Genomic DNA, 14,818 nt, shown 5'->3' on the forward strand with positions numbered 1-14,818 from the left:
TGGGCGAGCTTTGTTGGCGCCAGAAGCTTGGTGAAGCCCAGCAGCACATCCTTGGCCCTCCGAGCCACACTGCCCAGTAACCCACCGATTTAACCCCAGCCTAATCACAGGACAATTTACAATGACCAATTAACCCGCTAACCGGTACGCCTTTGTGGGAGGAAACCGGAGCATCGGCAGGAAACCCTGACGTATACAGGAAGGAGCGTATAAACCTTTCTTACAATGAACCCCAGAAGTGAACTCGAATCCTGACGTCCCATGCTATGGTAGCATCGAGCTAGCGGACGCGCTACAGTGGCGCCCCTTCAATGAAAATTTGTCAACACAAGTGGCATTTCACTCCGTGTACATGTGACAAATAAAGATGATCTTGTTCTAAAATTTCTTTACATGGAAGCCTCGAAGGGAAGTTACTTGGGGGAGGCGTCAGATATGTGGAAGGGAGGGGTGGGGAAGAAGACGGAGGCTGGGACGGAGTAGTGGCTTCACAAGAGACGGCAGACACTGGAATGTGGGGCGACACACAATCTGCCGGTCGAACTCAGCAGGCCGAGAGGCATCCACAGGGAACACTGAGAGCCGAGAGCCTGGGTCGGCACCGACTGAAAGAAAAAGCAGGGAGAGCCCGTAGGAGGCGGCGAGGGGAAAAGGCGGAACAACTTATGCCGGAGGAACTCAGCAGGCCAGGCAGCATCCACGGAAAAGAGTAAATAGTCAGCTTTTCAGACTGACACCCTTCTTCAGGCAGTGTCAATGGAGGGAAATGGGCAGTCGATGTGCCATCCCGAGACTGAAAGTGGAAAGATAGTCAGTATAAAGTGATTGGGGGAAGCGGTGGAGTAACAGCTGGGAGGTGATGGGTTGATAGGCAGATGGAGGAGGGGGGAGATTCTCCTGCCTTCTCCCCATAACCTTCCATACCCTTATGAACAAAGAACCTATCAACCTCTGCTTTACAACCATGGGGAGGATGCGATGAGAGCGGGCCTGAGTACATGAGGAGATAATGTGTGCAAGGTATGCATGCACACCTGGGAGAGGGAGGGGAGGGGCAGAAGGGAGGAGGGGAAGATGAAAGGAGGGGAGAGCGCAGAGGGAGGAGGGGAAGAAGATGGGAGAAGGAGGAGCTGGCCCGCCTCCAGAGGGACAGCTGAGGCCAGGGTGAGGCCAACTGCTCCATTCGGGCTAGCACTGGGTACACTGTTCTCCAAACTCTACACCATTGGGTACGTAACTCCCCCCCCCCCCATCCTCAGACAGACGCATTCCCTTCCTACACCCCACGGGAACATGCACACGCCATTAACGCTCCCTTTCAGAGAGACAGGCCACAGGGCCTCCACACCTGGGCCTCGAGTCCGGCTCTCCGTGCTGAGAAGGTGGGCCGCGGGGCCTGCATTGCTTCTGATGACCTGGGGGCAGTTGGTGGAAGCGTGGCTCTGTCAGGAGGGGAGGCATGCACCGGCTGGAACTCCTGGCTTCGGTTTTCACTGGTAGTGAACCCATTAAGCCTCAGGCGTTGTGGCTTTGCGGCAGTTGGAGGAGGAGGTGATGGCTTTGAGTTGAGTTTGGTGCCTGTGGCCACGGGTGGAGGCGAGAAGACAAAGGAGGTCGAGCTGAGGTGGCGGCGGCCCGATGAGGGAGCCGCCTTGATGTCGGAGGCTGAGGCCTCGGGCTTGGTGCTGCACTTCCAGCCAGCGGGCAATGAGGCAGTGGGTGAGGGAGGCCGTGGCGGTGGGGTTGGGGCTTCCAGCGTATAACGTTCCATCCGTGTTTGGCGCCGGGCAAACAGCTCAGCCCCTTTGCCCCGCACCTCAGCCAGGCCATGTGGAGTGGTGACGGGCCTGCGGGTAGGCCGCAGCTCGGGTGGCTTCAGGCACGAGGCCCATTCAGGTGACGGCCGCTCCTCACCCGCGGTGACGGCTGGGGCCAGGGCTGGAGCCGGGCCCTTGGCCTGTGCCAGCATGCAGGCTTCAGCACCCAGGCCCAGCCCTTCATCTCCTCCAGCTTCCCCTCTGCCTCCTCCCTCAACCTTGCGCTGCACGTCGGCGCCGTGGACCAACGACAGCAGCTCAGGGTTGGGTGCTAGCCTTGGCCTCTCGTGGAAAGTGAACATTGGCTTCCAGCCAGCCTTCCGTATCTTCGACTGTTCCAGGATGCCTGTTCGGCCGGGTGCCAATGGTGGGGTTGGCAGAGGAGGCCGAGCAAAGCACGAGGCCTCGGCATCCCTCCGGGCCTCGACAGGCATCTCCAAGTAGGCCTGAGCAGGTGGTGGCCTCACTGGAGTCACAGGGGCCTCAGGTCCTGTTTCAGACTGGCGGTTCTCCACCCGCAGCACAGCCTCGGCCTCGGCCGCCACCTCTTTCAGCTCCTCCTCCTCCTCCATGCTGGCCCGCTGCTCAAAGTAAGGCACGGCAGCCTCCTCGTCAGCTACACGGGCCCGGGGTTGGCCAGCGTCTCCATCCAGCAGTCTGCCGGCCCTGGGGCCGCCCAGGGTAAGCTCGTCAACCCTCTGCTTGCGGCGGTTGAATAGCAGGACCCCCTTGGAGCTGGGGCCAGGCGGGGAGCTGAGCTGGGCGGCAATCTTTTGGCCCTGGAGCTGGGTCCCTCTTGTCTCCTCCTCGCTGGCACCCTGGGGACCTGTGGGAGGGACGAAAGCCAAGGTTAGTCACTCACAGACACCAGAATCTTCTCAACCCCCCCCCACCAAAAAAACACTGCATACTTATGGAGGGGTGAGGGGTCCCCATCCTGGACCAACACAACAGCCCCAGACTCCAGATAACCCTCCACGCCTAGCTACCGAATATTGAATAGAGTGGCTGTGGAGAGGCTGTTTCCTTTAGGGGGGGAGTTAGGACCAGAGGGCACAGCCTCAGAATAGAGGGACGTCCACTTAGAGCAGAGATGAGGAGGAATTTCTTCAGTCAGAGGGTGACCTCAATTCACACCACAAAAAGGCGACTCACAGGCTCAGCTCTGGAAGGAATGTTGATTGCATTGATCGTATCCAAGAGAAAAATGTGATTAACACAGTAATTTATAGTTCTGTTTGTTTTCTTTGCTACCAACAAGTCGTCACCACAAGACATAGGAGCAGAATTGGGCCATTCAGCCCATCGAGTCTGCTCTGCCGTTCCATCATGTCTGATCCCGGATCCCACTCAACCCCGTACACCTGCCTTCTCGCCATATCCTTTGATCCCCTGACCGATCAGGAAACGACCAACTTCCGCCTTAAATATACACACTTACTTGGCCCCCACTGCAGTCTAAGGCAGAGCATTCCACAGATTCGCTACTCTCTGGTGGAAAAATTCCTCCTTACCTCTGTTCTAAAAGGTCACCCTTCAATTTTCAGGCTATGTCCTCTAGTTCTGGATACCCCCACCAGAGGAAACATCTTCTCCAGGTCCATCTTATCTAGTCCTTTCAACATTCGGTAGGTTTCATGAGATCTCTCTGCATTCTAAATTGCAGTGAGTACAGGCCCAAAGCTGCCAAACGCTCCTCATATGTTAACCCCTTCAGTCCCAGATTCATCCTCATGAACTTCCTCTCGACTCTCTCCAATGACAACACATCCTCTCTGAGATATGGTGCCCACAACTGTTGACAATACTCCAAGTGTGGCCTGACTGGTGTCTTATAAAGGGTCAGCATTATCTCCTTGCTTTTATATTCTATTCCCCTTGAAATAAATGCCAACATTGCATTTGCTTTCTTTACCACAGGCTCAACCTGGAAATTAACCTTCTGGGAGTCTTGCACGAGGACTCCCAAGTCCCTCTGTACCTCTGATGTTTGAACCTTTTCCCCATTTAGATAAGAGTCCGCACTATTGTTCCTTTTACCAAAATGCATCATCATACATTTCCCAACACTGTGTTCCATCTGACACTTTTTTGCCCATTCTTCCAATTTGTCTAAGTCCTGCTGCAATCACACTGCTTCCTCAGCACTACCTACCCCTCCGTCTTTGTATCATCTGCAAACTCTGCCACAAATCAGTGACAAACAATGTGAAAAGTAGGGGTCCCAATACTGACCCCTGAGGAACACCACTAGTCACTGGCAGCCAACCAGAAAACCCCCCTTTATTCCCACTCGCTGCCTCCTGCCTGTCAGCCATTCCTCTATCCATGCCAGTATCTTTCCTGTAAAGCCACAGGATTTTATCTTGTTAAGCAGCCTCGTGTGTGGCACCTTATCAAATGCCTTCTGCCTCTCCTCTAAATGACATCCACTGCCTCTCCTTTGTCCACCCTGCTTGTTACCTCCTCGAGGAACTCGAACAGATTTGTCAGGCAAGATTTCCCTTTACGGAAACCATGCTGAGTTTCACTTATTTTATCATTAGTCTGCAGGTACCCTGAAACCTCATCCTTAATAACAGACTCCAACACTTTCCCAACCACTGAGGTTAGGCTAACTGGCCTATAATTTCCTTTCTTCTGTCTTCCTCCCTTCTTAAAGAATGGAGTGACATTTGCAATCTTCCAGTCTTCTGGAGCCATGCTAGAATAAAGATCATGACCAATGCATCCGATATCTCTTCAGCAACCTCTCTCAGGACTCTGGGATGTAGTCCATCTGGTCCAGGTGACTTATCCACCTGTAAGACCTTTGAGTTTGCCTAGCACTCTTTCCTTTGTGGCACTCACTCCTGCTCCCTGACACTCACACACCTCTGGCACACCGCTAGTGTCTTCCACAGTGAAGATTGATGCAAAGTACCCATTAAGCTCATCCGCCATTTCTTTGTCCCCCCATTACTACCTCACCAGCATCATTTTCCAGTGGTCCAATATCAACTTTCACCTCCCTTTAACTCTTAACATAACTGAAAATACTTTCAGTATCCTACTTTATATTATTTGTTAGTTTGCCCTCATATTTCATCTTTTCCCTTCTTGTAGCTTTTTTAGTTGCCTTTTTGTTGGATTTTAAAAGCCTCCCAATCATCCAACTTCCCATTCACTTTTGCTACATTATATGCCCTTTCCTTGGCTTTTATACAGTCCTTAACTTCCTTTGTCAGCCACGGCTGCCTAGCCCTGCCATTTGAGAATATCTTCTTCTGTGGGACATATCTATCCTGCGCCTTGTGATCGATTCCCAGAAACTTCAGCCATCTCTATTCTGCTATCATCCCCACCAGTATCCCCCTCCAATCCACCTGGGCAAGCTCCTCTCTCATGCCTCTGTAATTCCCTTTATTCCATTGGGATACTGATCCATGGAATGATGCTTGTCACTCTCAAACTGCAGTATGAATTTGATCATATTATGATCACTGCCTCCTAAGGGTTCCTTTACGTTAAGCTCCCTAATAAAACCTGGGTTATTACACGACACCCAATCTAAGATAGCCTTCCCCCGAATAGGCTCAAGCACAAGCTGCTCTAAAAAGCCATCTCATAGGCACTCAACAAATTCCCTCTCTTGCGATCTGACACCAACCTGATTTTCCCAATCACTTTGCATATTGAAGTCCCCCGTTACAATAATCTCATTACCTTTATTACGTGCCTTTTCCAGCTCCCTCTGGAATCTCAACCCCAACATCTTGACTACTATTTGGAGGCCTATATATGATTCCCATAATGGTTTTCCTTTATCTTTGCAGCTTCTTAACTCCACCCACAAAGATTCAACATTTTCTAACCCTATGTCACCTCTTTCTAACGATGTAGTTCCATTTCTTACCAACAGAGCCACACCACCGCCTGTGCCTTCCTGCCTGGCCTTTCAGTATCCTTTGAAGTTACACTCCCAACTACGGCCTTCTTACAGCCACGACACAGTGATGCCCACGACATCATACTGACCAAACCCTAATTGCGCCACGCGTTTGTCCACCTTATTCCGAATGCTACGCGCATTTAAATACAGCCATCTTAAACTGGAAGTTAAACAGGTCAGGACTTTATGTCCTGGGGCGTAGGAGGAGAACGAGGGGAGATTTGATCGAGGTATACTATTTATTTATTTACTTGTTTATTTCACGATACAGCGTGAGTAGACCCTTTCAGTTCTTGGAGCCATGCTGCCCCAGCAAATCCAATTTAACCCTAAACTAATCACGGGACGATTTACAAAGACCACTGAACCTACCCAGTACACCTTTGGGCTGTGGGAGGAAACCGAAACACGCGGAGAAAACCCACACGTTCCGCGGGGAGAACGTACAGAGACTCCTTATAGAAAGACACCGGGATTGAACTCCGAACTCCGAACTCCGACGCTCCGAGCTGTAATAGCGTCACGCGCACCGCTACGCTCCCGTGTGCCCCTGAATGACGGGTATGCGCGTGGGTAATTGCAAGCAGGCTTTTCTGCAGAGGGTTGAGTGAGACAATTCTAGGGTCATGGGCTAAGGGTGAAAGGTGAAATATGAAGGCCCCTTTCCTCCCTCCCACAGGCAGTTCTCCATCCCCAGCACGGGAGACCTTCCGTTGGCAGACCTTGCTCGCACTTCAGCCGAGGCCTGCTTGTGGTAAATTGGTTCATTACTGTCACATGTAACAAGCTGCCCTGCATTCTGCCTGGACGTTACACAGTGCATCCAGGCGGCGCAGAATCGGGGTTATTGTGACCGACACAAGCAAGGACGTAATGCTGAGGTTTTATGAGGCACAGGTACGACTGCGTTTGGAGCACTGACAGCAGTTTTGGGCCGCTTATCGAAGAAAGTATGTGCTGGCTTTGGAGGTGATTGGGAATGACTCTGGGAATGAAAGGGTCAACTTATGAGGAGCATTTGATGGCTCTGGGTCTGTACTGACTGGAGTTTAGAAGAATGAGGAGGATCTCACTGAAACCTATCGAATATTGAAAGCCCTTGATAGAGTGCTTCCAATATTCGATAGGTTTCAGTGCGATCCTCCTCATTCTTCTAAACTCCAGTCAGATGTGGAGGATGTGGAGACGTCTCCTATGCTGGGGGAATCTAGGTTCATAGGGCACAGCCTCAGAACAGAGAGACATCCATTTAGAGCAGAGATGAGGAGGAGTTTCTTTAGTCAGAGGGCAGTGAATCTGTGGAATTCATCGCCACGACGTCTGTGGAGGAGAGGTCACAGAGTATGTTTAAAGCAAAGGATGATAGGTTCTTGATTAGTCAGAGCAGCAAAGGTTACAGAGAGAAGCCTGGAGATGGGGGCTGAAGGATAACAAATCACCCATGATGGAATGGCAGAGCAGACTCGATGGGCTGAATGGCCTCATTCTGCTCATGGTCATATTGTCAAAGAGCACCAAGGAAGCACAAGGGAAAAGAGATAGTCAGATAGACTGGTCATCCACATAAAGTCCATGAACGGGGAGCTGATTCTAGCAGGCTTTGGCTCTCTATCCAAGGATACCAGCTCCCTGCACTGAGGCATGTCTGCCTTAATCCTCATAATTTTTTTATTGATTCATCGCAGAAAACTTCCTGTCCAGATGCATCACAGCTTTGTACGGCAACGGCTCAGCCCGTAACCACAGGAAACTGCAGAGAGTTGTAGACACAGCTCAGCACGTCACAGAAACCAGCCTCCCCTCCATGGACTCTGTCTACACTTCTCACTGTCTCATTATGATCTTGCATCTTATTCCACCCTCTAACTCACCCTCCACACCCCCAACCACCACGACTTTATCATTTCCTGTCAGAGTCACCTTCTGTACAGACGCTCCTGTGCCCAGCATCACTTTATGGACGTACAATCTATGTATACAGTATAAACTATCTTATGTATTTATATTTATTGTGTGTCTTTTATTATTATTGTGTTCTTTATCTTATTGTGGTTTTTTTGTGCTGCATCGGATCCAGAATGACAATTATTTCACTCCCCTTTGCATTTGTGTACTGAGAATAACATTAAACAATCTTGAACCTTGACCCTTGCCTATCTTGTTACTGTTTTCCCCGTTCTACCTCAATGCCCTGTGTAGTGAATCAATCGGTATGAACAGTGTGCGAGACGAGCTTTGCACTGTATCTCACTACAGCACAGTACGGGCCTTTCGGCCCGCCATGTTGTACCGACTCTTTACCCTGTCTAAAATCACTGTAACCCTTCCCTCCCACATAGCCCTCCGTTTTTCTATCACCCCTGTGCTGATCTAAGTCTTTTAAAAGTCTCTAGTGTATCTGCCTCTACCATCACCCCAGGCAGCACATTCCACACACCCGCCACTCTCTGTGTAAAAAACTTACCTCTGACATCCCCCCTATATATTCCTTGAACCAGTTTAAAATTATACTCCCCCCGTCCCCATATCAGCCATTTCCACCCCTGGAAAAAGTCTCTGACTGTCCACTCGAACTGAGCCTCTTATAATCTTGTACACCTCAATCTCGTACACCCTCCTTCACTGCAAAGAGAAAAGGCCTAGCTCACTGAACCGCAGACATGCTCTCTAGTCCAGCCAGATTCACAGTACAGGTGACAATAAAAATTCCATTTCCAATTGCTTTAGCTCCCGAATCAGCAAAGTGAAGTGCCCTCTCGCTCTCGTCTTGTGTCCATATTTACCTCTGCACCAACGTCACTAAAACATCTGCTTGTTTTTGCATTGTCTCCTGGACATCGTTTGCCTGCAGGTATCCTGCACTGAACGGCGCTGCACAAATGCATGCCCAGCATCTCTTCAAAAGCTGATGCCTCAAAAAGGCAGCGTCCATTATTAAGGACCCCCATCACCCGGGACACGCCCTCTTCTCATCGCGACCGTCAGGGAGGAGGTACAGCAGCCTGAAGACACACACTCAACGATTCAGGAACAGCTTCTTCCCCTCTGCCATCCGATTTCCAAATGGTCCTTAAATCCATGAACACTGCTGTACCTCACTTTCTTTCCTGCTTTTTGCACTATGTATTTATTTAAATATAATGAACAAGTAAATAAATACCCAAGTTACGAGTAAACTTATTAGTCATAGTCATACTTCATCGATCCCGGGGGAAATTGGTTTTCGTTACAGTTGCACCATAAATAATTAAATAGTAATAAAACCATAAATAATTAAATAGTAATATGTAAATTATGCCAGTAAATTATGAAATAAGTCTGGGACCAGCCTATTGGCTCAGGGTGTCTGACCCGCCAAGGGAGGAGTTGTAAAGTTTGATGGCCACAGGCAGGAATGACTTCCTATGACGCTCTGTGCTGCATCTTGGAGGAATGAGTCTCTGGCTGAATGTACTCCTGTGCCCAACCAGTACATTATGTAGTGGATGGGAGACATTGTCCAAGATGGCATGCAACTTAGACAGCATCCTCTTTTCAGACACCACCGTCAGAGAGTCCAGTTCCATCCCCACAACACCACTGTACATAGTACATATATCTCACCATATACAACCCTAAGATTAATTTTCTTGTGGGCATTCACAGTAAATCCAAGAAACACAATCGAATCAATGAAAGGCCAGACACAACAGGACCAGTGTGCAAGAGACAACAAACTCCAAATACACAAACAAAGAACAAGAAAAATAATGATAAATAAGCAATAAATAACGAGAACATGAGGTGAAGAATCTTTAAAAGTGAGTCCATAGTTTGTGGGAACGGTCCAGTGATGGGGCAAGTGAATTTGAGTGAAGTTATTCCCTCTGGTTCAGGACCCTGATGGTTGAGGGGTAATAACTGCTCCTGAACCTGGTGGTGTGAGTCCTGAGGCTTCTGTACCTTCTTCCTGATGACAGTAGTGGGAAGAGAGCATGATCTGGGTGGTGGGGGTCCCTGATGATGGATGCTGCTTTCCTGCGACGTTTCATGTAGATGTGCTCATGAGATATATATATATATATACACACACACTTAGATATAATTAAATATGTATTCCTTGCTGTAATTTATAGTTTTTAATGTATTGCAATGTACTGCTACCGCAAAACAAATTTCACGATACTGTACTGTATACGCCAGTGATTTTGATTCTGAATGGGTTGCCCCCCAGCTCTGCAGATGTCAGTACTACCAGCAGATGGCGCCACATACACAGGGCTGAGCGTCTGGTTCAGGCTGTCTCTGCCGCAGAATTAAATAGCAGAAAACAGCGAACCATTAAACGCCGCTAACCTGTCAGTAAGCGAGTCTTCAGAACGCGCACAGTCCCCGAGGAGGCGGACAACTCCTGTCTCTTCTGTTGGGAAAATAATCTCATCTAATATAATAGTGTTAAAACAGATTTCTCCTCACTACAGTCCTAATTAATAACATTTCAAAACCTACTTACCACAGTTCTCTCTCTAAAAACAAAAAAAAACTTCTGATTTAACATAGCATCTAATTAATCGGAGAAATGTTATTTCATAATTAGTTCCAATTTAACGTCGCTGCCAAATTTATAACTTTTTAAAAAAGTTTTGAAACATTCTAAAGTTTATTAAGCAATGATATTTTTAACATTTACTTTTGTAAAGATCTTTATTTACTGTTTCTGTAGTTTAAAAAAATCAATGTAGGATCAGTTATTCAGTCCTAAACTTTTTTTTCTGTTCCTTACCTTCGCCTCTCAGTTGAGATCAAACGTTAAAAGTTGTCCACTGCCCTTTGGAAATCAGAAACGCCCTTTTTATCTTGCCAGGGTGCTATTAGATCGCCGACAACAGATGTATGCGTCTGTCAAACTAACTTGCTGTACGGCGCAATGAAATCACCGGAGCGGATTAAATAGCGAAGAATCTCAAACGAACTGAATCGCGATCCAAACTTGCAGTGTTACAGAAACCAAACCCAGACAGCGACGATTATTCCCCTCCCGGGTCATAGCGCCCGCCCTGTTACACGCCTCCTCTTAAAGCAACGAAATGCGCAACGCTAGTATTATTTTTAATTTTGATCCCAGTTCTTAAATATGTTTCAGACTGGGCTGATCTAAAATTATTTTCATTACAACGAAGACAAGGTGCATTTTCGCATATTTGAGCGTTTGATGGATCTGGGCTTGTACTCGCTAGAGTTTAGAAGAATGAAGAAAGATCTCATTGAAAACTATTGAATTTTAAAAGGTCCAGATACGGTGGACATGGAGAAGGTATTTCCTACCGTAGGGGAGTCTAGGACTAGAGGGCAGAGCCTCAGAATAGAGGGACGTCTGTTTAGAACAGAGATGAGGAGGAATTTCTTCAGCCAGACAGTGGTGAATCTGTGGAATTCATTACCACAGATGGTGGTGGAGACCAAATCACTGGGAATATTTAAAGCAGAGGTTGATAGGTTCTTGTTTAGTAAGGTTAGCAGGAGATCAGTGAAAGGTTAATGGGGGGGAGACAGGAGAATGGGGTTGAGAGAGATAATAAATCAGCCACGAAAGGCAGAGCAGACTCGATGGGCTGAATGGCCTAATTCTGCTCTGATGGCTTATGGTCTTAAATGGCAGGCAATGAGGGGAATGTTTCAGTTTCTTGAAAGTGGCATCACAGATAGATAGGGTCATGAAGAGAGTTTTTGGCATATTGGCCTTCATAAGTCAATGTATTGAGTACAGGAAATGGGATGCTACGTTGAAGTTGTTCAAGACGTTGGTGAGGCCTACTTTGGAGTATTGTGAACAAGAGAAAATCTGCAGATGCTGGAAGTCCAAGCAACACACAAAATTCTGGAGGAACTTAGCAGGTCAGGCAGCATCTGTGGGAAAGAGTACAGTCGAAGGGTCTTGGCCCCAAACGTTGACTGTACTTTTTTCCACAGATGCTGCCCGGCCTAAAGAGTTCCTCCAGCATTTTGTTAGAGTATCGTGTGCAGTTTTGGTAACCTACCTACAGGAAAGTTGTCAAAAAGAGGTTGAAAGAGTAGAGAGGAAGTTTACCACGATGTTGCTGGACCTGAGGATTGGAGTTATCAGGAGAGGTTGAACAGGTTCAGACTTTATTTCCTGGAGTGTAGGAGAGCGAGGAGAGATTTGATAGAGGTATATTCAAGCAGGCTTTTCCCACGGAGGTTTGGAGAGATGACAACTATAGGTCATGGGTTAAGGGTGAAAGGTGAAATGTTTAAGGGGAACCTGAGGGAGAACTTTTTCACTCAGAGGGTGGTGAGAGTGTGGAACGAGCTGCCAGTAGAAGTGGTAGATGTGGGGTTTGATTTCAACATTTAAGTGAGGTTTGGATAGGTACGTGAATGGGAGGGGTGTGGAAGCCGATGGTCCAGGTGCAGGTTGATGGGACCAGGCAGAAGGACACTTTGGCACTTACTGGATGGGCTGAAGGGCCTATTTCTGCTCTATAACTCCATATCATTAGTTGTAGCTTTTCCTAGTGAGATAGACTAGGCACTGTGCTTCCTGCTTTCACAGAACACGGAACAGTATAGCACAGGAACAGACCACTCGGCTGAGCATGTCGGTGCTGACCAGGATGCCAAATCAAAACTGCACAGTCTACATCTCTCCATTCTCTGTCTGTCATTGGGTCTGTCTGATTGCCTCTTATACACCTCCTTTGTATCTGCTTTCAACATTCCCCTGCCAACATGTCCCAGGCACCCAGCAGTCCCTGTGTTAAAAAATAATTGCCTCGTAAATCTCCTTTTAAAGTTTTCCCCTTGTGCCTGATAGCTGTGCACATTCCCACAACTATTTGACATTCCTACCCTGGAATAAAGACTGGCCATCCAGATAGACCCAGGCAACACACACAAAATGCCGGAGGAACACAGCAGGTCAGGCAGCATCTATGGAGGGGAATACGTAGACAATGTTATCTCTCTCTCTCTCTCTGTAATTCTACCTCAGTCACTCCCCACCTCACTTTCTACATGTTTTTCTGTCTCTCTCCTAATCTCCCTCTCTCTGTATCACACACTGTCTCTCTCTATCTCTCTCTCTCTCTCTCTCTCTCTCTATGTATACCTCTTTCTCTGTAACTCCTTCTCTTTGCAGGTACTGGAAATCCAGAGGGAAACACACTAAATGCTGAAGGAACTCAGCAGGCCAGGCAGCATTTAAGGAGGTAAACAAACTATCGACATTCTCAAAGTTGCTGGTGAACTCAGCAGGCCAGGCAGCATCTATAGGAAGAGGCGCAGTCGACGTTTCAGGCCGAGACCCTTCGTCAGGACTAGTCCTGTCGACTGCGCCTCTTCCTAGAGATGCTGCCTGGCCTGCTGCGTTCACCAGCAACTTTGATGTGTGTTGCCTGAATTTCCAGCATCTGCAGAATTCCTGTTGTTTATCGACATTCTCTCTCTTTTACTGTCTCTCCCTCTCTATCTCTTTCCCTGTAGCTCTATCCCACTTTCTAAACACAAGAGACTCTGCAAATGCTAGAAATTTTGTGCAACACACACAAAATGCTGCAGGAACTCAGCAAGTCAGGCAGCGTCTATAGAGGGAAATACTGTTGAATATAAATTTGGGAAGGTAGGAAGAACAGTATTTTAAAAATTTCTAATCTGTAAATATCTAAAGAAATGGGATCTAGGCAAATTATATTTATTAGATAATCGTTCAAAAGACATGAAACAATTATCCAAAAATAGATCACAAAATCTTAATATACCTTTAGTTTTCCAAGCCAAATAGGCTTGATCCATGATAGAGCGTTAAAAAAACAAATAATAGGACTTGCTAGAATAAAATGATTCAGCCCAATAAATTTTCAAAATTGAAACCATATTTGTAAAGTCTATTTTACTATTGGGTTAACCATTTGTTTATGCAATTTAGAAAGAGGAAAGGGAGAGGGAAATACTGTTGATGTGTTGGGCCAAGACCCTTCATCAGGAAAGTCAAAGGGCCTGAACTGAACTGTACTGTTGTATGTTCTGTGTACCACGTTCTACGCATGGCTGTTTCTTGAATCGTGCTTTCACAGTTACTGAGACACACAGAACAGCAGGGAGTTTACTCTACAGTATCTGAGTCCAATGTTTATCCCCTTGCCCATGTTACTTAACATATTCAAAGTTCAAAGTAAATTTTATTATCAGAGTACATAAATGTCACCTCATATAACCCTGAGATTCACTTTCTTCACGCATGCTCAGCGAATCTATAGAACAGTAACAGGATCAATAAAAGATCGAGTAGAGCACAGAAGACAGCAAGCTGTGCAAATGCAAGTATAAATAAGTAACGAGAACATGACCTAACAAGATAAAGGGTCTTTACAGTGCAATCATTGGTTGTGGGAACATCTCAATGGACAGACAAGTGAATGCAGTTATCCCTTTTGTTCAAGAGCCTGATGGTTGGCCAGCCTGGCAGGGTCCCATCTCAAGAGAGAATGAAACCACTGATTCACCAGTTCAGCCCAGTCCATCATAGACACAGTCCTCTCCACCACTGACAGCATCTACAGGAGACTACCGTCCATCACCTGCTGAAGAATTCCAGCTCCCCACAACCACTTATATTTACCAATATCTTACTGGTGCTTGGGAGCATTTTGCCGTGTGAAAATGAGGCACCAATTAACTGGGTATTTATTGGCTGTGAAGCACTCAGGGGTGGAGGAAGCTGGGACAGATGTTATTCTGACTGGCTGCATTACTGTCTGGTATCAGTGGTGAGCCGGGGGGGGGGGGGGGGTTTCTTCTGCACAGGACTGAAAGAAGCTACAGAAAGTTGTAAAATTAGTCAGCTCCATCTTGGGTACTAGCCTTCGTAGTATCCAGGACATCTTCAAGGAGTGGTGCCTCAGAAAGGCAGCGTCCATTATTAAAGGCCCCCTTCACTCAGGGCAGGCCCTGACCATCAGGAAGGAGGCGCAGGAGCCTGAAAGCACACACTGAGTGATTCAGGAACAGCTTCCTCCCCTCTGGGATGTGATTTCTAAATGGACATTGAACTCATGAACATTACCTCACTTTT

The 14,818-nt window shown here is 47.5% G+C and overlaps 1 protein-coding gene across 5 annotated transcripts in view; it reads right to left on the reverse strand.

Moving 5' to 3' along the window:
• Positions 1-14,818, reverse strand: part of LOC134349140 (synaptopodin) — a 108,344-nt gene that overhangs the window by 19,220 nt on the left and 74,306 nt on the right. For all 5 annotated transcript variants that reach the window (XM_063053046.1, XM_063053044.1, XM_063053043.1 and 2 more), the window contains one exon: positions 1,349-2,643. In XM_063053046.1, coding sequence (XP_062909116.1) covers positions 1,349-2,643 — 1,295 coding nt within the window. The remainder of the gene's footprint in view (positions 1-1,348; positions 2,644-14,818) is intronic.

This window comes from Mobula hypostoma, chromosome 7 (assembly GCF_963921235.1).
Source record: "Mobula hypostoma chromosome 7, sMobHyp1.1, whole genome shotgun sequence".
Taxonomy (NCBI): Eukaryota; Metazoa; Chordata; class Chondrichthyes; order Myliobatiformes; family Myliobatidae; genus Mobula; species Mobula hypostoma.